This window comes from Lepisma saccharinum, chromosome 3 (assembly GCF_977018435.1).
Source record: "Lepisma saccharinum chromosome 3, izLepSacc3.1, whole genome shotgun sequence".
Lineage (NCBI taxonomy): Eukaryota > Metazoa > Arthropoda > Insecta > Zygentoma > Lepismatidae > Lepisma > Lepisma saccharinum.
In genome coordinates this window covers 73,900,651-73,926,959 of record NC_139231.1, presented here as the reverse complement: position 1 = coordinate 73,926,959, position 26,309 = coordinate 73,900,651, and the positions used below count along the sequence as shown (strand labels likewise).

At 38.0% G+C, this 26,309-nt stretch overlaps 2 protein-coding genes across 3 annotated transcripts in view; one reads left to right on the top strand and one right to left on the bottom strand.

Annotated features, from left to right (window-relative positions):
- Nucleotides 1–317: 317 nt before the first annotated feature.
- RpS29 (ribosomal protein S29) lies at nucleotides 318–12,854 on the top strand. Its single transcript, XM_083119947.1, has 3 exons — nucleotides 318–482; nucleotides 7,710–7,809; nucleotides 12,774–12,854. Exons 1-3 carry the CDS (start codon nucleotides 421–423, stop codon nucleotides 12,780–12,782), a joined length of 171 nt encoding a protein of 56 aa, XP_082976073.1. The 5' UTR covers nucleotides 318–420; the 3' UTR covers nucleotides 12,783–12,854.
- Nucleotides 12,855–17,346: 4,492 nt separating this feature from the next.
- Nucleotides 17,347–26,309, bottom strand: part of LOC145985138 (uncharacterized) — a 100,436-nt gene continuing 91,473 nt past the window's right edge. For both annotated transcript variants that reach the window (XM_083118792.1, XM_083118793.1), the window contains 2 exons: nucleotides 24,336–24,520; nucleotides 17,347–18,036 (listed from right to left, as the gene is read on the bottom strand). In XM_083118792.1, coding sequence (XP_082974918.1) covers nucleotides 18,022–18,036; nucleotides 24,336–24,520 — 200 coding nt within the window. In that variant the 3' untranslated portion in view covers nucleotides 17,347–18,021. The remainder of the gene's footprint in view (nucleotides 18,037–24,335; nucleotides 24,521–26,309) is intronic.

Sequence of the window (26,309 nt, the reverse complement as noted above, 5' to 3'; positions counted from 1 at the left end):
CAGAAAGTGCCTCACCCTCCTAAGTCAGCGCCTATGCTTGTCCCACAAATAATATAAAATTTAAAAAATATATGTAAAGCGAAGCACGAACTGGCTTCCTTTCACGCATTGCAGTAGAAATGTAGGTACACAATTAATAAATACATAACTATGAAAGGAAACATCCGACCCTGGCTTTTCCAGGGTATGTATTTGCCATATTTACGGATACTGCGCATACAGCCAACAGGTTCTTGACGTACACGAAGACCTGCGTGACTTCACTCGTCCGCGGCTCATAAAAGAAGAAGAAGAAGAATTGCCCCCGCTAATCGGCGAGTAGACTGTGATTCTCTCTCATTTTGTAATTAGCGTGTTTTATGCGAAGTGCTGTTTCCACGTGTTATTGAAATACTGATTCAAGCATAAAGTTAAGCTGAAATGGGTTTCCAGAATATTTGGTACTCTCACCCAAGAAAATATGGCCAAGGATCAAGGTCATGGTAAGTATTATTTTTTATTTACTGGATTGAAGTGCATGATAGTGTGAATTTGGGGTATAGAACAGTTGTTGATGAATTACGTTGATTTTCCATGTGTGTTTGCATGCTTAGGTGTAATTATTGTAAAAAGCTTGAATATTGATGTACGTAAATGTTTATCCACCGCTAAGCCAGCTTATTAGCACCAAGGAAGAAGCATCGTTATATGCTTCCGCGTATCTCCATTCACATTTTCAAGCACCAATTTACTATATCAGGTGCTTCTCATGCCATTACTTCTGAAATACCTTTTGTAGCTTGCATACTAGGGATTTTGTGCGTCCACCCTAAGAATTCTGTAAATCCTATTAGGCAGTCCGTTAGCATTAATATTGCCTGTTCACATATCCAGGCAATGGTTCAGATTGTGCAGGTGTTCTATAAGAATATGAAAACAGTCAGACCTAACAATCTGAAGATCTACAACCTGGCGTGCTTACACTCCAGAATCTTTTCACGTTTTTTTTTAAAAAAACAAACAAAAAAAACAAAAAAAAAAAAACATGCACGCTCGGTAAAAGTTCGGTGTATCGGAGACACATTAAAATCGGATATTTTGTGTTTCGCATGGTTTGTACTTGCCAATTGTGTATTGCGGAACATAGTTCAAGGTACCGTTATGCTTTTTATATGAAAACAAAAACCCTTTTTGGTACTATTATCGTATGGGCAAAACACCTCCGAATCATATATTTCGGACTTCTTTACATTGCTAACGTGTTGCGGAACATTTCTTAAGGCGAAATAATGCATTTCGAACTAAGATAATGTTTATTTTCTCTATTTACGAGTACTTACTGTTACTTGTTGTTTCGAATCTGTAACACAGTATGGCCGTGATAGCATACTGGTTTAGGGGGCGTTCTGAGAGTGTTTTGTCGATTTATGCAGTGGTGCAACCTCGTTCACCGGAAAATATCTACTTTCGTGCCCCTATTTGAAATTATGCTAATACGTCGCATTTACGTGTAGAACTTGTGAAATAACCTTGCGATTTACCACGTTCATTGTCCATCTTCCTTTCGCAATTCGGAACCATCTTTCTTTCGCAATTCGTTAATGCTCTTCCTTTACGCACAACACTCTTGCAACCTTGAACATTGACGTCAGACGAGGAATGCCTACGTGGTTAGGTTAGGCCTGTTAGGTTAGGTTCCACTAGCATAAATACAAAGAAAAAATAATATTTTCGCTAAGAGACGCGTTACCTTTGTATTGCCTAACATGAAAAAGGTCTCTCCTGTGACGTCAGAACACAATGTTGCTAGGGTGTTGTGCGATAAGTGACACCCATTTGGGTCGGAACCATCTTTCTTTCGAAATTTGTTAATGCTCTTCCTTTACGCACAACCATCTTGCAACCTTGAATATTGACGTCAGACGAGGAATGCCTACGTGGTTAGGTTAGGTTCCATTAGCATAAATACAAAGAAAAAATAATATTTTTGCTAAGAGACGCGTTACCTTTGTATTGCCTAACATGAAAAAGGTCTCTCCTGTGACGTCAGAACACAATGTTGCTAGGCTGTTGTGCGATAAGTGACACCCATTCGGGTCTGAACCATCTTTCTTTCGAAATTTGTTAATGCTCTTCCTTTACGCACAACCATCTTGCAACATTGAATATTGACGTCAGACGAGGAATGCCTACGTGGTTAGGTTAGGCCTGTTAGGTTAGGTTCCATTAGCATAAATACAAAGAAAAAATAATATTTTCGCTAACAGACGCGTTACCTTTGTATTGCCTAACATGAAAAAAAAACTTTCCTGTGACGTCAGAACACAATGTTGCTACAGTGTTGTGCGATAAGTGACACCCATTCGTGTCGGAACCATCTTTCTTTCGTAATTCTCTTCCTTCCAACCTTGAATATTGACGTCAGACGTGAGACGATGAATGGCTACGTGGTTAGGTTAGGCCTGTTAGGTTAGGTTCCATTAGCATAATTACAAAGAAAAAATATAAAAAACCTCTCTCCTGTGACGTCGGAACACAATGTTGCTACAATGTTGTGCGATAAGTGACACCAATTCGGAAAAAATGGGTTGTTCCGAACTCGACAGGTGGTTCTAGTGAAAACACGGCGAGGCTGAAACACTGGCTACGGGGTTGCATCGTCTTAACACACGGAACATTGCACTCTCATGCAAAAAGCAAATGGCGTGAGGAGAAACAGCGTGTCGGACAGAGATTTTCGCAGAAAACAACACGCATTCACATTAAAATGGATCAAATCTACATTCAGGAACTTCCAAAACGCTCAAGAAAATGATTTCCGTAAGTACTTTCTCCTGTAAATTTGAAGGAAATTTCAAGGAATCCGTTTTGCCCATACGATAATGTTACCATGTTTCCAACCTTCTACACCGAAAAATACCTACTAACGTGTTCGTCATTCACAAATAGTCCCACGAACCATTTCCGATAAGGTTAGGTTAGGCAAGAAATTACAGTTTCATAGATCGGAGACACATTTAAATCGGATATATTGTGTTTCTCGTGGTTAGTACTTACCAATTATGTATTACGGAACATAGTTGAAGGTGCCATTCTGCTTTTTGCACGAAAACAAACACATTTTCTGCTAAAATAAGCCATTTTCCTGAATGCTACTGAAAGCATGTCACGGTGCGATATCGATTGCTTTGCGAATGTAAGTGCTTCTTTTGTTTTTGAATATTAGTGTTTCCAGCTCTATTGTGCATGAAAATTCCTATGTTCCACGAATTATTAGGTTTTTGAAATTATACTTTCAAGTCACGAAACATGCCAGGTTAGGTTAGGTTTGTTTAGGTTACGTTAATAAAAATTAAGAGATTAACTTACCTTCACAGCATCTTTCCCGTATTTATTCCATGACACATCCTTCTTGCCCGCAGTCGGTGCTCCGGCATCCGTAGGGTAAGTACGTTTTTTTTTTACACTTTCTGACACTAACCATTCATGGGAACGAGGTATGCCTATGAGGTTAGGTTAGGCCTGTTAGGTTAGGTTCCATTAGCACTCATTTCACCCCTAAATATGTGCTTCATCATCGAATAATATCCTCAGTACATTCAATCATGCATATCCGGAGAACATCGGTTTTTCTCGATTTTCTCCTCCAGGATATTTTTCCCCGCCTTGGGATTTAGTTTGTTGAATTCCTTATACAATAATCCAAGGGATCTTCTACGCCCGATAATAACCTAAAGTCTCATCCATGACATGACATTTTCTTGGGAAAAAAAGTGCACGTTTCATGAAAAAAAAAGCGCACGTTTGGAAACCCTTGTTCCACTAGCGAGATCGCGTCACTTCCGACGCTAGAGCCATCTGCAGGTACATAATGGAAATGATGGCATAATGTTCTCGATCTACAGAAAAGGCAATATTATTCCATCAAAACTGATTATTTATTGTTTTACTGCATTCTATGGTGAAGTTTTAGGAAGAAAATACCTCGATGAACATCGTAAACCTTGGAGAAACTTATTTCCATAAGTCGTTTCTTGTGTAAAATTGAAGAAATGTGTCTCCGATCTATGAAACTGTTACCGTCAAGAATAGTGAAAAAAAGGCGTTGTAAACACTGACAGGGCTTATGTCTTCAAACGTATGCAGTTCACGTAGCGAAAGCATTGGCAATTGTGCGTTGATTAGTTATTTCTCTTGAAAAATACATGATTTCCCGGTCAAATATATTCCACGATGAAAGAAAATACCTCAACGAATGTTTGAAAGCTTGCAGAAACTCATTTCCGTAAGTAGTTTCTTGTGTAAAAATGAAGAAATGTGTCTCAGATATACCTATCTTTTACCAAAATTTTAGTATCCGCCAAACATCTGAAATTCCTTTACTTTCTTGTTTTTCACATTGGCACTTACATATTCTGCATTGCTGAGGATTGTTGAAGGTGGGATTTAGTTTTTTTCACGACAATAATTTCAATTTTACACATATCGAATAATTATTGTTAGTTGGTTTTTTGGTAGCGTTACACACAATATGACGGGAAATCTTGACTAGCGTTGTCTATGATCAGTTGTGTGCAGTGTTTCCAACCTTCTTCGCCGAAAAATATCTATTTTCGTGTTAGTGATTTTGTATTTTTTTCCTGGTTCGAAAACCCCATGAATCATACACGGATACCCCTACGAACAGTGCATTTAGCCCCACAAACCATTCATAAATAGCCCCACGAACCATGCATAGCAAGATTAGGTTAGGCAAACTAAAATTGTTATCTTGAAAGTTGTCATGTTCTTGCAAAACACGGCGTGGTTGGAAACACTGACCAGGGGCTACATCATCGAATGCATGCAACATTTGGTTCACGTAGTAGAAGGACATAGAGGCAACAGCTTTCGTGCATTGGAGAGACATTAATCTTCAAAAATACATGATTTACCGGGGAAATATATTAAGCGATGGGAAAAAACATTTCCACGACCATTCAAAAGTGTACGGAAAGTCAGTTTGGTAAGTACCTTCGGTAATTGTTTACTATCCTTCGGACACATTTATTTATTTTTACAGAAGAAACTACTTACCGTAAAAAGTTCCTGTAGCATTGTCGAACATCGTTAAGGTGTTTTGTGTGATGTGGGAATGTTTCATAGCTGAAATTCATGTTGTTCGTTGAAAATTAATTCTCCGACGGAGAATAGCTAGCCCCACGAACCATTGGCGCATGAATAGGTTAGTTCTGTTAGGTTAGGAAACATAGTTAAAATTTGGTGTCGTGTTAGTATCAGGATCTAGAAATTGGAAAAAAAATTGTGAACCATTGGCGCTAGCCCCACGAACCATTGGCATGTGGTTAGGTTAGTTCTGTTAGGTTAGGAAACAGTTAAAATTTGGTGTCGTGTTAGTATCAGGATCTAGAAATTGGAAAGAATTGCAAACCATTGGCACGTGGTTAGGTTAGTTCGTCTCAGGCAAGCGAAAAGGCCTATCAGAAAGATGTACTGGTAATGTGAAAAATTGCAATTAATTTCATCAAAACAACGTTGATACACCTTCAGGAATGTTCAGCGAAGCAGATACGTAAGTATGAATGTCAAAAATTGACGAAACGAAAAAATTAGAGGTGTCCGAAGGATAGTAAATTTTTACTGTACCTTCTCTTGTAAAATTGAAGAAATACGTTTTGTGGATACTAAAATTTTACCCACAAAATAATTAAGCACTCATGTTTGACTCTTGTGGTGTGGCAGTTACACAAGGAAGGGATTTCAAATTATGTTTTGGTAGAATACAATAAAAGTTAAAGTGCATGTGCATTTTATGGGACCATATATTTCGAACAACGTTTTCAAAGAAAATATAGCACCACTATTTCTTTTGATTTTTCACCTTGGAGCGCATGTTAAACATTATTTTGCATTGTAGCCATAGCGGCATTGCATTCAGCGTTTACATAAATGCAGCCTTTCAACAATGAGTTCCAACTACAATTGTGTTTTTCTCAACATGAAAAAGAGAAGCAGTCATTGTAAAGTGGCTCGAATGGGATAGCAGTTTTGATAGGGAAAAGGCGTGAGCTAAAAGAAATGAGTAAGTTTCTGTAGACCTGTATTACGTGCATGTTGCGATCATGTAGAAGCGATTCAATCACGTGATATCGATTTATTAAATGATGATATACAGTTCATTAGTGAAATCACTCCTTTCCACGCTTATTGTGCACGTTGCACCACATCACAAATATATATGTAGACATGCAGGATTTATTTGGATTTTCTATTGTAAGAGGCAGGTGCATTTGAAAGTTGTTCAACTCTCCTTGTGATGGGTGAATCTTGTGGGCCACTTGCTGGTTGTAGGTATAAAAACAAGAAATGTTTATCATTTTTTGGAGATTGGAAATTATCGGAAAAACCATTCTTTCATGTTGTGAGAAACAGTGGTGCAACTACAAGAGGGCACAGAGGAACAATTGCCTCCCTCAATTTCAAATTTTATACATATATATATAAATGCATCTCATAAATTTTATTTCTCGCTTCGCTTGCAATATCTACTTTTGTTAGTCTCGTCAAGCCCTAGCTAGGAAGCAGTAGGAGTCAGCCCTGGGAAGCGAATGATCTAAATGAAAAAATGTAAAAGAGAATGCCATGGTGCCCCATGGAATTATTTACACCCTATTAAATCAATATTCTTTTCAGTTTACAAAAAAATTGGATCTAAAGATATTCTTGCTGACTTCCCTCGCAACATGATTCTTTTCTGTAATGCATTGTAAATTATCAGAGAGAATTAAGACCTACTATGTACTTCAGACTGTTGCTGCTAAACAATTTGGTTTTCAGTGCATGAACAGTTGTTTTCAGGAAAAGTGTGGAAAAATCCTGCAGACGTCCATGCTATTAATCACATATTAATATACCTTCTTTATTCTAAAGAAGAAATGTGTTCTTTAATGAAGTTGCAACTATCTATAATCAGGGTTGGCCTGGGTGGTCCCAGCCCAGTTTTCCCATGTGGGTTCTTTCAGAAAAACCCAGTCATTTTTTTCTTTTCGGATAATGTAAATCATTGCTTTAAATACTTGTGAGGTTCTACAATTGTCAGTTTTTTTTTTTTTTTTTTGGAAAACTTGAAACTGAAACTAAAAGGCTTAGCAGAGCTTATAATACTAAAAATAATGTTTGTAGTACAAGTCAGTGTTTTTTTAGGCTATTTTCATAAAATCATGCTAGAAATGAACTTTTAACATAAATAAAAATAATGTATATCAAACAATTAACCGAAGTGGAGTGTTTTTCATCACATTTTACTTTATTTAAAGGTTTTTGTACTTTTCGAGTAGGTAAGAGTGGTAATATAATCATTTTCTGTTATGCCTGTCCTCTCCAACAATACCTAAATTATCAAAATACTCCTAATAGTTTCCGAGATATGGCATGTTTTGTGTCACATGGTGCTTTCGTTCATCCATCCAATTTCTGAAAAACTTCAAATTTTCAAAAATTCGTAACTTTCAAAATATTTGCTGGACAAATTTAATATTACATATCATGTCATATTGGACTAAGTATCTATCAGTATAAAAAATTTGAGACAAATCCATGACTACATGGAATGACGCTGTTGTTTGTTGTGACATTTCAGGAGAACACATGCTCCCTTCACCAGACATTTATTTTTAGTTTGATTAAATGATGGTTTACTTTTATAATATATGTGTATTCTGTCCTTTCAGCCGAGCATGTGGAAATCGGCATGGCTTGATAAGGAAATACTGCTTGAACTTATGCCGTCAATGTTTCAGAGAATATGCAGGAGACATTGGGTTTCGGAAGGCAAGTTTTTTATTTTTTTAATCATTTAGAAAAATGTATTGATCCATAGATGTTGTCGATTGGAACCAGAATATATTCATTAATATGAGGTGTGTTCACACCACTTTGCAATCTTATTTAGTTTGTGTAATATGATTTTTAAAAAGCTATCCAGAGGGAAAAGATTATTGAACTAATAACATACATATCTTTAATGGGAGAGAAAGTTATAGCATGTAAAGTAAAATGTATGTATGTAGTGCGTATAGAGTACAGCTTGCACAAGGAATGCAAAACAAATACAAATGTAAACACAATTTTTATTGTTTGGATTATCTTGGGGGGGGGGGCGTAAAAATATACACAAATACAGATATACAGGGTGAACATAAAGTCCCAGCCCATTTTGCAGAAATAATGTATTCATGAATGTGATATTACAACATTAGTATACAGCATATCAGTGCTGTTCAACGAGATGTCCATCAATTTCAAAACACGTTTCCCAACGGGTCAGTGTTGCTCGAAACACTGTGTCCAACATCGCCCCGGTGATGAGTTCGCATGCGTGCCTTATGCGTTGTTTGAGGACTGCCACATTTGCAACCTTACTCTTGTAAACCTGTTCCTTGATAAAACCCCATGCAAAAAAATCCAATGGTGTAAAGTCGGGGGACCGCGATGGCCAAACACGTGTGGATCCTCTTCCTATCCATCTGTCTGGAAACATGTTGTTGAGGTATTCCCGCACAGTCAAGGCGAAGTGCGGTGGTGCGCCGTCTTGTTGGAAGATCACGGAATCAAGAATCCCATCATCCTGTAGCTGTGGCTGGAGGAACAGTTGCAACATTTCGAGATAGGTGTCTGCTGTGATGGTGTTTTCTGCAAACATGAATGGCCAATAGAGTTTTTGTTTCGTGAAACCAAGCCATACGTTCACCTTGAGTGTATTCCATTCCCATTCGATAGTAGCATTCGGGTGTTCAGAAGCCCAGATACGACAGTTATGATGGTTCACAGTTCCACAGGTGTGGAATGTCGCCTCATCACTGAAAAGGATGTTCTCCATTAATCCATCCTGTGCTGCAGCCGCACAGAGTTCGTAGCACACGTCTTTCCGTACAGCGTAATCCTCCTTCCGTACAGCGTAATCCTCCGGTTCTAGTTTGTGGACAACCTGGACGTGGTACGCTTTCTTTTTTAAGGTGCAGTGCAACACTTTCCACACTGATGATTGAGGTATCACCAGTTCTCGACTGAGGCAACGAGTTGATGCAGTGGGACTACGGATACGTGCTACTGTATCACCCGACATCGATGGTCGACCTGTACGTTGCTCATCGAGTACAGATCCGGTGCGCATAAAGTTGTTCACCAGTTTTCTGATATTACCTAGTGTTGGAGCCTCTCGTCCACAATTTCTACGAAACGTCTCCCTGACCTCCTCGAATGTCTGACAACGCAAACGTGCCGTTACAATCACAATTCGTTCTTTTGTTGTTAGCATCTCCTTGGAGTATCATTCACCTGAAATATAAAAACCATGCATTAATTATTTCTGCAAAATGGGCTGTTACTTTAGGTTCACCCTGTATATTGCTCATTTGGCATCTCTGTATATGCCCTGCTGTCCATTATTCTCTGTTGTTCCCTCCCACAGTGACATTCATCCCTTTCCCAGAGGAATGAGCCTAGCATTTAATAATGCTTGTTATGAAAATGTCACTGTCTTAACCCAAGAGTTTGCAAGCAAGAATTGGCAATGAATGACTTCTTTTATGTCCACATACCGTTCACCACCAGGCAGTTACATGCCCCCAATGTCACGATTCTGTGCAGCGCTTTCACTTTAGCTCTGCCTTTGATCTAGTCAACTGCTTCCCAGGAGAGTGCAACATTTTCGGAAATATACATGGAATTCTTGTGCGGGACCCCAACCTGTCACAAGGAAAGGGACAAATCTGGACCAATAAGTTCTTTCTCTTGGCTGCTCTAGCCACTCAAAATCTTTGGTATCATCATCGGCCCCTGGGGCGGACTGGTTAGCACATAGTGCTACGATACCAGGGTTCCCGGATTTGAATCCTGGCATGGGTGATTGTGAATGTACATTCATCAATTTCATCATTATCATCACTCATTCCCATCTTTGCAAATTAGCCAAAAGTGGTACAAAAAAACATATTAAGATAAATCAATCAAATGAACCTTTGGTATCGGCGAAAAAAAAATTAACCAATACGTACTGATACCCCTGGTATCGGCTCAGCCCTAATAATAATGTAAAAGGTCAAGCTTCCCCTGTACATTGTAACATGCCATGATGGCATATGGGAAGGTGCTGAGTTAGTGCATTCATAATCTTGTCAATTCGTTGAGGTGATGTGACCAGCACCTTGCTCGGACCACCTTTACCCACCAGGTACCAATTTTATTAGAGGGTAGATGAGCCCCTGAGCTGCTCCATGCAGGAACTTTGCTGAAAGAATTCAAACCTGAAACCATCCACACTGGGAATTGAGCCCAGATGTCCCATATGGCAATCAGCTGACCAACAGGACCACTGTGGCTGAATAACAAAGTGGAGAGCTGCTCGTATCATTGGCTACATTTAACAAAATGACTGTGGACTCCCAAAATATATGCAGAAGCTATGATAAGGTGGAAAATAATATTTGCACACTGTGCAGCAGAAATGATTTATACAGGGACCATTTTGCATCAGCCTGAACCTTGACATCTCAGAAATTGATAATTTTGATACAGTGGTAGTACCAGTAACATGTGCAGTGTGTTTTTATGGACATGCTTTTATTGAGATATAAGAAATTTGTTCTGTTCAGCACATTTTGTTAGAGGTTATTTATGTGAATTCCATATTCATGTTGAGCATATAAACTCTAAAATTGTAATTTATATTACTGGTAAGATAAAACCAACACCCCTCTAATTTACATAGTCTCACAAGTGTTGTAAAAAAATGTGTCTTCTGAGAAGTGACCTCAATATTGAGGGCTCATTGAAACACCACATATTGGTTAATTGTATGAAATGTCTAATCACCACTTTTCACAGACATGTTAGTATTTATAACAATTGTTTTTTTTTCTTTTTAATAAAGCCAAACCTGCATTTTAAACACCTTACAAAACTATGATACAGGGCTGGCAGAACGATTTCTCCAATTCGACTTGGCGCTTCTTTCCTGCACTGTATTGGCATTGGACACTCAAGTCATATATCCTTGAGCAGCACAGGCCATGCCATTTTGGTTGCATTCATGGTGTGGGCTTGTGTGTGTTTGTGTTGGAAACCTATTTTAACAGTGGTGACTGTAATTGTGATGCATGGCTATTTTGAAGTAGGTCAACATAGAAGAGTTCCCGTTAAGAAAACATTATTGTTGTGGGTACATAATTTTGGTAGACTGGTTCAGCTTTAAAACTGAAATCACCTGGTAGATATCACAGCATTCGAACATGCGAGAATATTGTGACAGTAAGACAGGCTCTAAACCAGATCTCCATGATGTCCAGCTGTTAAGCATGTTTTCTCTCACCTTGGGAATATCTTATGCGGAGACCTCAAGTTCCATCCATACAAAGTGATGGTAGTCCAGGAACTTAAAGAACATGACTGGCATTCATGACAGGCTGCTTGCGAGACCATGTTGGGAAATGTTCTAGCTGAAGCTGTTGTACTCATTAGTGACAAAGCTCATTTTCATTTAGCCTATTAGGCTACTTCAACAAGCGGAATTTTAGGTACTGGCTCCCACAAAATCCTCAACAACCCCATGAGCGACCTCTCCACAGTCAGCATGTTATTTTTTTTTGGAATCAGAGGGCCTTACTTTTTTTTTTTGAGGAAGCAAGACATCCAGCGTTACATTTACCCACTATGTTGAGGTGTTTCACAATATCCTAGAGCCTAGACTCAACAGGCATGGAAATGCACCTCTGTTGTTGCATCAATGATGCTGCTACAGCACACGTGGCAAGAGTTTCTAGGGAAGTTGTTTACAGATGTTTCCATGGATCCCCATCTCATTACATGGTGACATCTCATGGCCTGCTCAGTCACCAGACCAGTCCCCTTGTGCTTTCTTTCTTTGGGGATACCTGGAGGCTGAGATCTTTAAACAGGCTGCAGACAATTGAGGAATTGATGTGACAGTGACCTCATGAGCTATGCTAACAATTCAGGGTGAGGCTTCAGGAGTATATAGCTCGTGCGGGCAGGCATTTGGACGATATAATTTTCAAAACAAAGTGATGTCTAAATGGCAAACATTGTTCTGTGTGATGGTAAAATAAAATTTGGGATAGGATGTATGTTGCTCTTTATATTTTGATTAGGGGAGATCGTTCTGATGGACCCTGTGCATTAATTACATCCTTATATATACACATAAAAAACACCCTGAAAAGTAGTTCTCCACTCAGCTGAAACTAATTTATAAAAATATATAGGGTCATTCTATGTCAAATCAACCAATAAAAATATTTTTTAACCTTTAGGATTCAGATTTTTAAGATTTTTTTTTGTTTATTCATAATACCCATCAAATGGACCACATTAAAAGAAGAAGAGAGTGACACCAATTTGAGCTCTCTAGGTCAAATAGTTTTTGATCTACAGCTGTTTAAAAATTTCAAAATGTAGTCAAATTTTGGGATTTTCCCATCTTTGAAAGTCTATAACTCAAAAACTAACTGCCTAAATATCTGAAATTCGTCAGTTTTCTTCAACTTGACTGGTACTACTACTGTACCAAGAATTATCAATTTGTGAGATGTCAAGGTTCAGCCCATTGGTTGATTTGACATGGAATGCCCCTATACCGTTTGATAAAATCTAATATATAAATATCTATTCCTAGGATTTTTTTTTACTCTTGTCAGATTGTCAAATTTTGCAATTTTTATTGTTGATTTTGCTATATCCACATACATTACTAATTTCAGCTTTTCCTTTTATTGCAGCTTGATTGAAGTCTGCAATCTACCCATTCCTCAAGATGTTACTTTGTAATTAAAATGTAATAAATTATACATGGGAATGTGTATATTGTACTTTTATTTATTGGTAAGAATATTACCTGAATTACGCATTCAAGTGGTTATGAAAAAAATTGTAGAATGCAGAGTGCCTCAGGAAGTTTTAAACTGCTTGTACAACCATAGAAGGATATATATTTGACACTTCAAAGCAAATTTTCATCTATTTCCTCAAACATACATTATTTAATATATGATTGAATTTCATTGATATTATATGTGTGAATGAATTAATGTATAAGTAGCAAATTAATTCCTTCATTCAAAATGTCTGTGAATTACAGAATACTTGAGATGGTTTTAATAAGTATTAGTAGAGTTGCCATAAATCCACTGTTTTTTGAAGGAATATTTCTTTTGGGGGTAAAAAATTGAAATTTTGTCCTTTTTTTGCCAATTGTGGCCAACATATTTCACTTGCAGGACAGTTGTGAGTTCAAGAGGTTTGCAATCCCAAGATTTGCAACTAAAATAATTTTTACATGAGTGTAGCATCCAAGAGACAGATATTGGCAATTGCTTCCTGTTATTAGGGTCCTTCCGATGGTGCAGCGGTTGCATCCTTGCCTTGTAATCAAGGGTTCCCGGGTTCAATACTTGGTGGAGGCACATAATGGTTCGGATCCCACTTTAAACTGTAGGTCCGGCCCTGATTAGCCTTACTTACTGTGCATAAAGTGGACTTCAAACTCCAACTCAATAAATCAGAAAACTTCCTGTTACTAACATGTGTGTGCCTACCCCATGAAAGTAGTAAAGCAGTTTTACTTATCTCCTTGTTATTTAAGATTTTTGTGTGATAAAAAGACATATTGGTATCTTGAATCTAGTTTCAGAGTAACCAACGTGTATATTCTTCATCAATGTACGCATATATGAGGGTGGATCAAGTGAAAATGGAACAGGGACCACAGAATGAAATCAACAAGGTTTATTTCAAACATAATCTCCAAAGTTACACAAGCATTTGTCCCACTGTTTCACCAAGAGGTGAAAACACTGCTTGTAGAACTCCTTTGGCTGAGATTGGAACCAGTTGCGAACATTGTCCGAGTGGAAGCGCAGACCCTTCAATGCTTCTTTCATCGGACCAAAGATATGGAACTGGCATGGTGATAGATCAGTACTATATGGTGAGTGTTCCAACACTGTCTACCCAAACATCGCCAACATGTTCTTTGTAACAGCTGACGTATATGGCCGCATGTTGTCATGCCGCAAAACCACTCCAGGCGACTAATAGGCTGTGTCATTTGCCCTTGATTGGTGCTTGGACGATACTGCTGCCCGACAGCCTATGCATATCACGTTCGACTATCTAGGGCGAGTCCATTATGTAGTAGGGGTTTCCTTCCTTACCTCCCGCTCTACCTCTACACAGGGTTGTCGCCACACACATACATAAATATAACCCAATACATCCACTGTTCAGTTTTAATTTGATCCACCCTAATATTATTAACTTGTCATGTAGTCTTATATTTACTATGTGAAAAGAATGCCTCATTCATATTCCAGTGTCACACTGTTCTAAGTTACATCTTGTGCAGAAACTATGCTATAGACTAACCCCTACGTATAAAGTTGTCTTGAAAACTGCCTTCTCACTTTATTTATCTTCATCAAAGGATAGTTATTTTTTGTTTTTGCTGCACAGTACTATACATTTTTTGCACATGTTATTTTGTTTTCTTTGAATACAAAATGCACATGACCCCTAATTCCTTAGTCTCTCATCCATTCAGTACTTGAACCACTTCTAGTCTTTTTCAAGGATACGAAGGTCACTATTTATATTTTGAGCCTAACAATGAAAAAACAGGAATTTGGCATTGAAAACTGCTTTATTGTTTTTCGAAGTATTCTCCTTTATGGTCAATACACTTTTGCATTCGTTCGAACCATTTGTCAAAGCAGTTTTTCCAATCTTCTTGAGACACCTCCATAATATGGTTTTTGAACGCATAAACGGCATCTTCCGCCGACGAAAATCATTGTCCACGCAATTTATTCTTGACATTCGGGAACAAGAAGAAGTCATTGGGTGCCTAATCAGGACTGTATGGCGGATGACCCATCAATTCCATTTTTTGTCTGTTCATAAAGTCGGTTGTTAGACGAGATGTGTGACAGCTGGCATTGTCTTGATGAAGAATGATCCGACGGCGTTTGTTTGTTTTCCGTATTTGACCGAAGACCTCTGGCAAACAAATTGTTGTGTACCATTCAGAGTTGACCGTTCTACGTTCCTCTAAAGGCACAGTTGCCACATGACCAGTTTTCCCGAAAAAACAGGCGACCATTTGTTTCGATATGCTTCGAGCGCGAACAACTTTTGTTGGATTGGGTTCATCTTGAAACACCCATACAGTCGACTGCTGTTTACGTTCGTGCTCATATGCATATATCCATGATTCGTCACCTGTTACAATCTTATATACGTCTTTTGAAGCACCACGATTGTATTTATTGAGCATTTGTTTGCAGCAATTGACGCGAGCATCTTTTTGAGTTTTTGTCAAATTGTGTGGGATCCAACAAGAACATACCTTTCTCACAACTAAATGATCATGTAATATTTTATATATGCTGGTGGAACTAATGCCTGTGGTTGCCTCAATCTCACAGTATGTCACACGATGATCTTGCAGTATTAGGTTTTGCACAGCATCAATGTTTTCTTGAACAACAACTGCTTTTGGACGACCTTCGCGAATCTCGTCGATGAGCGAATGGCGGCCACGATTAAATTCATTATACCAGCGTTTCACAGTGGCAAAGGATGGGGCTTCATTGCCAAATGTGGAAGTAAGTTGATCGATGCACTCTTGTCTTGATAATCCACGTCGAAAATCGTAAAAAATCATTGCACGAAAATGTTCACGAGTTAATTCCATTTTATTGTTGTCTCGCAATCTCCAAGGCAACATAAACAACACAAATGAAGCTATTGACAAAACATTTGAAGTACGTTATGGTCAATAATGCCAGACGATTCCATGCAAACGTCAAATCGCACCTAACTTCAATCAGTGTTGCCAAGGGTCAAAATATAAATAGTGACCCTCGTATATACATGCATGCAATGCATTCTTGTAAACATTTCAGACGACTTGAAATTTAATCTTTCAGACAATTACAAAGTACTGAATATACATGAAAAATCATTGTTCCTTATTTTTTATAAAAAAAAGTGCAAAAATAAGAGAACTGGAATTTTGTAAATGCATATATTTTTGTATAGTATCGTTAAATTCTTCCTTCAAAAATAATGATGGAATCCTTTATTTCTTTAATGTTTATTTCTACTTTATATGATATGGTTAATAGAAATGTATACATATAATGGTGGTACGGCCAGGGCCATAGTCAGGATTCTAGATATAAATGGGCAATTATATCCGGTATTTACATATATATGTACACTGTTGTGCATCAATTTGTAAACTTCAAGGTAGGCCGACTGCAGTTAATAGTTATGACCCTGTGTACAGCTACTTCTCTGGTCAACTTGGTGCAAACCATGTGACCCTCCAGGCTTGGGTGTACAGAGGGCAAGTTGCAAAGAGCAGAGACATGACATGTGCATCTGAACATGACTTAAGAGATTTGTAATGGAGAATACTCAAGTGGTACTTTCAAGCCTGCGCAGTGGTAGCATCATCACCTTGTAATCAAGGGGTTCCGAGTTAATTTAGCCAAGGTGCACTAAGCAAAGGCAATATCAGGCATATGTAATACACTAGTTTCGCTTTCAGTTGCCATCCTCCCCTTTCCTCTTTTCTTCCCCTGTCATGCTCGGAACAGAATCGGAGGGACAATATACCATTGAAATGTCCCTTTTCTAAAAAAATCCCTCAATTTTCAATAATGTATCGGTTGCCTCGACTCGGTCACACAATCTCCAATGTAATTGGTTTGCGACACTAAATTTGCTCGTGCACCAATCGCTACGTTCACAGCTTTCCTAAATAATGCAACCTCCCCTCACACGGTGCTGAAGCCAAAAGACCCAATCAGCATCCTCTATGCGACTTCTTCAACAGCATCATACGGAGTGAAACTAACATTGTGTTCAAAACCCCGAGAGCGGCTTGGTCTACACGGGTTGAAATCACTGATCGCAGGTTTCCCACCATCTCTCTTTGTGGAGCAGCGTGGGAACACTTGATGTTTCGAAGGAGATAGAGTTCAATAAATAAGTGTTAATAATGATTTACAGTACAGATTTATTTGGGTGTGCACTTTCGAATAGGCAGAAGCCGCTACTGCTTCGGATCCCACTTTAAACTGTTGGTCCAGTCCTGATTAGCCTTTCTGTGCATAAAGTGGACTTAAAACAACAATTCAATCAATCAAGTGGTACTTTCTATCGACAATTTCTTCTTTGAGATTGAGGATATAAAATCTCCATTACTTGTTACTTGATCTAAAATTAATGTATTTACGGTAATGGTATATAACAATTCTGAAAACTGTTTTTTTTAATAATCTTTTATTTAACAAAATTTGACAACACTAACAATTAACAAGACACAGAACATAATTCTCAGTAACATTTAACACAAGGAATTCATCCCTAAAGCAGTAAAAGATAGCATATCTATAACAGTAGTGAAGCTGAGGATATCCACAAGAAATCATAAGTTTAATCATAGTCTTATCCAAGCCACATACATTCTGTTTGGGTTGTAAAATGCATATTGCTTAGTAGATAATACACTCCAAAATACATTTTGTGGAGAACAAAAAAAAATATTCATGAACACATGCAAGACAATTTCACTATTCAAGAATACTGAGCGTAACTTACTTTTTAAAATTTTTGTTCTTTTATCAGGACTTCACTAAACAATAAATATATGCATTCTATTTACATAAACATCTTCCTACTGAAGCACACAGCAATATGACAAGACTAGTATGTTTGACTAACATGCTGATTATTTAGTGTATGGGTTGGTTGTAAAGCATGGTGCAAATTTATTCAGACTTAGAAATGAGTAGTTTTGTGGCTACTTGAAAATGGTCCTTTATCACATTCTTTGTTTAACAGCAATTTGCTTGTTATTGTAGACAACTCAATTTTCCTTTTGTGGAAAATTTTGATCGTTGTCATCTGTTGATGGGCCTTTTATATCTCTGTCTTCCTCTATACTTGCTCTTGTTAGTTTCACCCCATTAAATTCTGAAATAAACAATTAACCATTAGAGAAATAAAAAAGATAAACAAACATAGTTGACCTTTGGATTCCTGCTTTTTCGTACTATATGGAACACCATTTGTAACATGTAAGATGTGAGCATTCCATATATGGACTGGCATTGTGGCATTTAACTCACAATTTTCCAAAACTACAAATGGCATTTACATTTTTGTTTTTAATGTTTTCATGTATATACATATGAAGGTATGACATTCTAGAATGAGAAAAACAGCATAGGCATTGTTGATATTTTTTAAATATGCTTTTTACAAAAGTATTTTTACAAGAAAAAGTATGGAATGTTGTTGAAAGTTTGACATATGAACAAGTTATTACTTTTTAACTGCCATTTATTGCTGATTGTTGTACTTATACATGCTAATGTTGATGAAATTGTGAAAATTTGTACATTTTCCCTTCCAAAGAATTTGTACATTTTCCCTTCCAATAATGAAAGGCCCTTAAATTTACATTTTTTTTTCACTCGCTTGCTTCTTTTGCACAGGCTTTTATAAGTATTGCAAGCAAATTTATATTGTTACCATCCTCAAATATCAGTATCAGTGAAACTTGTGATAAGCAGGTACTCTTCTTACTCAGTGGTGAAGGAACAGGGGATACAGGGTACATTATGTCCTCAAAATTTTTCGGGGGGGGGGTGGGGGGGAGGAGTTACAGTCCTCCCTAAATCGGAAAATCCAATTTGACCAACGCAATTGGTTGCTTTTAAAAGAAACCATTTAATACCTCAACACAAAGAGTTTATTTTGTTTCAAACATTATTTTCCATTCCAAAAGAATTTAAATCACTGTAAATCTATTCTAAACTAGACTTCATCAGAGCTCTTGAAAATCTTTTTAATGACATCGTCGCCTTGTAATCAAGGGGACCTGGGTTCGATACCTGGTGGAGGCACTTGGCACAATGGTTCGGATTCCACTTTAAACTGTAGGTCCAGTCCAGATTAAACTTACTGTGCATAAAGTGGACTTAAAACAACAAATCAACCAACCATCTTCTTAAGGAGGTGAGAAGTGATCAGAGTATGAAATGTGGAATAAGATAAAGTTTGGTTTCAGGAAATCATGCTGCAGGCTTATATAAATTATAGCTTTTCATATACCATCAATATAAGCAGAATTTATATTTTCCATGCATTGAAAGTGCCATATAATTTTATCAGATAAATTATTTGCAGAGATTTCTATTTAAACTGTACATCCAGTTCCTATTAACCTATTTGAGAATAAACTGAATCTAGAGTAAGTTTGTCAAACTTCTCAGTCAACTACTAAAGGTCTTTGAGTGAGGTGGTACTGTGTATTGAATTTTTGTAGATGCGTAAATCTTTAACTAGTGATGCTGTACATGCTTTCAGTTACATTAAAGTTCACCATTTCACATAAACGAGGGTTTGGCATGTCACTATAAAACATGCATTCACACTCGTCTGAAGGCCCATGTATCTGAATTTAATTCGAGTACATCCAGAGAGTAATAAGCCACAACTGAACTGGAACTCCATTTTTAATAAAATATTTTACCTATCCAATGAGTGCGAAATAATTATCTGGTTGTGATGGTTCAAGATGGGATGGGGAAATCTCCCCATCAAATCACACTCTGTATTAAAATGAATAGATGTAAGTTTGTTTGCGACTTTTATATTACAAACTTCTGATTTTTCCGTCCCATTAAATTCTAAATGAGCTCTAGAGATTTATATGATTCAGAATTATCTATTTTTAAAGTCTGTTTTTAAATTTACCTTAAATTGTATAAAAAAATAATGAAATAAAATTATTGATAAAAGTTGTCCATTTAAAAAACTGAAATTTATGTGTGCTGCTCTAAAATGGTGTGTGGAGGTTTAATTTTGTATCCCCTCCCAAATAAAAAAAAAATATTTCTGCGCCACTACTCTTACGTAGTTATCAGTACGCGAGCCCTCCGCACATCTCCAGCAATTTGGAACATATATAGGGTGATTCAAAAATCCCTCTGGAATTTCGAATGTTTATAGTTCAAGAATTATAACTAGAGTTCGGATGTTGAGGCACTGAAAAGTATTAAAAATGGCAGGCAAAAAGGCAAAGAAAAATTGAAAAAAAAGGCAGTCAAGTTTCAGAAAGAGGCAGTGAAAATTGAAGAGGAGAACTTAAATTCTTCTTAAATCTTTAAAAATGTATTTGCAAATAGTAATTTGAATAACAAGGGTTATTTAAAAACAAAATCAAATAGAAGAAGAAAAATATAATTTTAAAAAATGTCTTGTTTGAATGACAAAAGAGGCAAAAATGTTTGAAAAAGGCAGCGCAAGGTGAAATAGGCCAAATAAAGTATTGTTCAGAATGTTAAGAACCTTTGGATCGATGTATTTTTGTGTTCAATTTTTGTCTGCCAGCGTCGGAAACGAATAGGCATTTTGCCTAAAATCCAGGCTCTAATTATAACACAGAAAAAAGGTGCATATCAGTATATCCAAGAATCTCCAAGTTTGGTACGTACCTTACAGGTGCTCAGTATGTGCACCCATGGTGATGTGGCAGACATCAATCCTGAAATGAAGTTCTGACACACATCCCAACATATCACGATCAATACTAACGACTGCATGCATGATCCTCTCTCACAGTGGTGCTAAATCATGTGGCAAAGGGAGCACAAACACATGATATTTCATACGAAATCTCCATTGTACCATCACAAAGACCTAACATTCAGTAAATTCTATGATGTAGAACACTTTGTGTTCACTCGTGCATCCCATGTTTGCATTATACTGCAACCTGTGTGTCTGTTATGAGTGCAAACTTGGAGAGATTCCTACTAATGTGTACCTTTTTGCTGTATGTGTTATAGTTCTTGTACTAGAAACGTTCAAATCTCTAGAGGGAATTATGAATCGTCCTGTATATGTATACATACTGATACAATTTAATATTAAAATATTCACATTTAGATGTGTATACTTGCATCCAAATGCAAAAGTTTTTCTTATTTTTATCTCATAATTCACAGTAGCAATACCTCAAGCACAGATTATTGCTTTTACTGTGATGGTAGCCATGCTACTGAGCAAATGAGGCTAACCAAGAGATAACTTATACGATGCTACTAATTCAGGTAGGTACCAACAAAATTTATGAATTCTTCATATCTAGTGTGTGTTCAACACTGTAGGTTACAGAAGCCTTGGTCAGTGGAAGGGGGTGACCGTAATTGAGAAGTTTTTTTCCCTCTCTTCTTGGTTGAAGAAGCAAAAAAACATGTCGTTCATGTCAAATATTTTGGTATTTCGTAACAGGAAATAGTATTATAATAAAGATTTGCATACTTAGAATGCTACTAAATTCTCATCCTTCATTGCCTCATCACAGCTCACTGATCATTCAAAACTAGAATGCGTGCACACACAAATAATAAACCACTTGAGGGCACATAGTTGTTCAGATCCCACTTTAAAAAGTAGGTCCAGTCCCGATTAGCCTTACTGTGAATAAAAGTGGACTTAAAACCAATTCAATCAATCAATAAACCACTTGACACACATGGAAGCCTATTGACAAACTTTTGCCTGGACATTCCCTTCCCAACATGTATTTGTAGGGGGTGGCAATGGTCAGCAGGCAGTTACATTCAGCCCCCCAAATAATGGTAAACACTAGTGCATCTTTTTAAGAGGATCTGAATTGTAAGAGAGAGAGTAGACAATGAAAACTTTACATTCCCTATACTCGCTGTATGTGTCTACCAGTCTGGAAATCCTGGAAAAGTTGGGGAATTTACTTTTTCTGGAAATGTCAGAGAAATTTGCTGTTTTTCTGGTAAAATCAAAATTTTTGTAGTAGTGCACTAAAAGTAGGTTTATGAGCAGTGCTCGAAAAATCTTCAGAGCTAGGCGCCAGCTCTGAAAATCAGGTGCCAGGAAACCACCTACTAGCAATTGTACATACTATAAGATGTTGAGCATCACCGTATTCAAAACATCGCTAAATCATGTGAGAAAGCTGGAAATGGGGTGGGGGGGGGGGGTTTGGGGACAAAGAGTAAGGAATAATTACTGATTCTATTAAATGTTCACAACGTTGATAAAAAAAAAACATTTCTTAACTTTCGCTGTATTGCAAATTTGAACTTAGAACCTTCAAAATTTCGTACATGCAAACTTAAAAAAACGGCAATATTACAACAAAAGATCACAGTCGACAGGCTGAAATTTTTAGTCACCATGGCAACCTGGCGACTGGGATTTTTCGAGCCCTGTTTATGAGTAATGAAAAAATAACAAATTTTAAATTCGTTGCAGACAAACTATGCTTCATTTTGGTTTACTGAATATTACTGGTACTTACAGTAGAAATTACCTATTACAAGGGTCACTATTTATATTTTGAGCCTAACAATGAAAAACAGGAATTTGGCATTGAAAACTGCTTTATTGTTTTTCGAAGTATTCTCCTTTATGGTCAATACACTTTTGCATTCGTTCGAACCATTTGTCAAAGCAGTTTTTCCAATCTTCTTGAGACACCTCCATAATATGGTTTTTGAAAGCATCAACGGCATCTTCCGCTAATGAAAATCGTCCACGCAATTTATTCTTGACATTCGGGAACAAGAAGAAGTCATTGGGTGCCAAATCAGGACTGTACGGGATCAATTCGATTTTTTGACTGTTCATAAAGTCAGTTGTTAGATGAGATGTGTGACAGCTGGCATTGTCTTGATGAAGAATGATCCGACAGCGTTTGTTTGTTTTCCGTATTTGACCGAAGACCTCTGGCAAACAAATTGTTGTGTACCATTCAGAGTTGACCGTTCTACGTTCCTCTAAAGGCACAGTTGCCACATGACCAGTTTTCCCGAAAAAACAGGCGACCATTTGTTTCGATGTGCTTCGAGCGCGAACAACTTTTGTTGGATTGGGTTCATCTTGAAACACCCGTAAAGTCGACTGCTGTTTACGTTCCGGCTCATATGCATATATCCATGATTCGTCACCTGTTACAATCTTATATACGTCTTTTGAAGCACCACGATTGTATTTATTGAGCATTTGTTTGCACCAATTGACGCGAGCGTCTTTTTGAGTTTTTGTCAAATTGTGTGGGATCCAACAAGAACATACCTTTCTCACAGCTAAATGATCATGTAATATTTTATATATGCTGGTGGAACTAATGCCTATGGTTGCCTCAATCTCACAGTATGTCACATGACGATCTTGCAGTATTAGGTTTTGCACAGCATCAATGTTTTCTTGAACAACAACTGATTTTGGATGACCTTCGCGAATCTCGTCGGTGAGCGAATGGCGGCCACGATTAAATTTGTTATACCAGCGTTTCACAGTGGCAAAGGATGGGCCTTCATCGCCAAATGTGGAAGTAAGTTGATCGATGCACTCTTGTCTTGATAATCCACGTCGAAAATCGTAAAACATCATCGCACGAAAATGTTCACGAGTTAATTCCATTTTATTGTTGTCGCGCAATCTCCAAGGCAACATAAACAACACAAATGAAGCTATTGACAAAACATTTGAAGTACGTTATGGTCAATAATGCCAGACGATTCCGTGCAAACGTCAAATCGCACCTAACTTCAATCAGTGTTGCCAAGGCTCAAAATATAAATAGTGACCCTCGTACATACTCCGAAAAAACATGTTTTGAACTATTTTCAAGTAGAAAACTACTACAGTAAGTGGCTATTGGCATTTACCACTTTCTTGTTGTAATTTTTAGGTTGTTTGATTGATAGGATTAATACGTCTGTTACTAAATTTCACTATAAGTGTATATTATTTATGTATGACTGTTATGATTTTTTATATAAAAAAAATATTAACCATTAGTCAAAACGTGACAAGTAATATGTAAAACTTCACCCCTGATGCCCCTATCCAACAGTCAATTTCTGTTCAGCTGCCCTTCCTGTTATTACTTTTAACATGAGAAGTGAATTTTTCAAAAGTTTGGTGAAGTCTGAGTATAAGTCTGGTATTTAGTTAAAATGTAGTGACCTTCTTATGCACATGTTTAAATACATGAATTTTTTAAATACATAAATTTGCTAATAAGTTGCTCTTGAAAATTTTGGTTCTTGGTCTGGAAAAGTCAAGGAATTTTGTTTTTACAAAATTGTAGACACCCAGTCTGACAAGAAAACACTTATTTGGGGACAGTTATCTCAAAATTTAAATGCATAGGGATCACCTATTGTTCCTGTTGTCTATTAGTTTCACCCTGTTACATATGTAAATCCAATACTTACTGCAGCAGTTTGAACAATAAGACCTATTATAGATCTGACTGGTGGCCTGCATACTTTCTTGCCTTGTTCTTGACAGCATAGTCTTGGGAAGCAATCCATGACAGTCTCACATGGCTTGGTGAACACATCAAGGTAATAGGGAGGAGGTGGACTACATTGAATGTATTCCAACATTGTTATCACAGCTGAAAATAAAACATGTTCTCAGGTTGGAAATTTTGTCACACATTATGAAAAAAATGTAGACAATGAAAAGTTTGCAATATACAGAGGCTGATCTCCATCCGAACAACATGCAGACAGCGCCACCTGGCAAACCGGTTTGCACCGAGCACTCAAACTGCACACACAATGAGCAGTGTGTAAGCTTTTGTCTAGCAGAGTGAAGGTGTTGTAGTGGGCAGAATGCCACCAAAAACAAATCACTATTGGGAAGGGTACATTATGGTGCTTTTCCATGCCAAATTTAGCATTTCCCGCATAGTAGAACAGTGTTGGAACTATGGATTGGTGTTAGGACGGGCCACTGTTAATGATATAATTAAACGAAATGCACAGCAGCCGCCTCCACAGCCCACATCACCAACGAAATGCATCCAAAGAGGATGCCTCTGAAACTAAAGATGTGGGATATGGTGGCCTGGGAGAATCCACCACTACAGCGTGTTATGGCCAAACTGGTCAAAGTAGACCAAGCAACTGTTAATTGTGCACTCCATCAGCAATTGAGGCTGAAAACTGTCCGCAAGGCCAGCGTACATGCTTTAAGACCACAGCATATCGCGGAGTGCAAGAGCAAGTGCAGAAGGCTGTACGAGCACCACCTAGCTGGTGACCCCTGGAAATTTGTTGTGACAAAGGACGAGGCATGGATTTACCTAAGTGACTGTGGCAAAGTTTGGGCCATAACCTACATCGGTGTTGATGCAAAAGACTGGTGTCACTTTGTGCGTCAATACAAAGAACGTTTCTTCAAAGGTTTCATGATTGTGACTGGATTTTGCTACGGAGGGAAGCTGATCATTTGTCAGGTAGAAAAAATGTCAAAATCAATTCTGCGTATTACCTATCACCAGTGTACACAAAAGAAATACAGGTTTTGCATAGAGCAGACACCAATCGTGTGGAACTGCATCAGGATAAAGCTTCAAGTTAAAGGTAAAAAAAAAAGTGTTCCCCTGTGCATAGCACCACGCCATGAAGGCGTATAGGGGGTGTGGGGGTAACGCCCCACACTTTCTTGATCCGGTCGTGAGTGGGGGTGATGTGATCAGCATCACGCCCCTGACCACCTTTACCCCCCAGGGTTTCCCCCAGGTACCCATGTTATTCGACGCTGGGTAGGCGCCGGGGCCGCTTCCACCGTTAGAAAAGTTCCCGGATTTGAACCGGCCGGGGATCGAACCCGGGACCTTGAGCATGGTAGTCAGACGCGTTACCGACTGAGCCACCGCTTCAAGTTACATGGCCAAAACATCACTGGTCTTCTACCGACACATGGCAGCTGAAACTGGCATCCATGCATGCTATTCCGTTCGAGCACATTCCAGTGAAGTGTCCAGATGCTAGTCTGATGATGGATTTTTGTGCTTTTGGACTTCTCAAACGGCACCTTTCAACACGTCTGTGTCACACCGTGCATGACCTATGGAAAGCCTGCAAGCAGGAGTGAAACAATTTACCCCTGGTACAGCTGCAACGAAGTCGGCTGCAGTGGAAACTGCGATGTCGTGTAATAGTATGCACAGATGGCCATTACATCAAGCATGAGTGATGGTGGCGGGCTGGAATCTCTTAGGATCAACACCTCTTTCATTTTGTTTGGATGGAGACGGATCAGCCTCTGTACACCGCACAGTGTAGCCACAAATTATTGAACACATTTTAATGATAAATAATAAAAGAACTTACCAATTGTATTGTAGTGTTGGATGCATAAGTATTACTACGCTGACAACTTCTGCATCAGCAGGA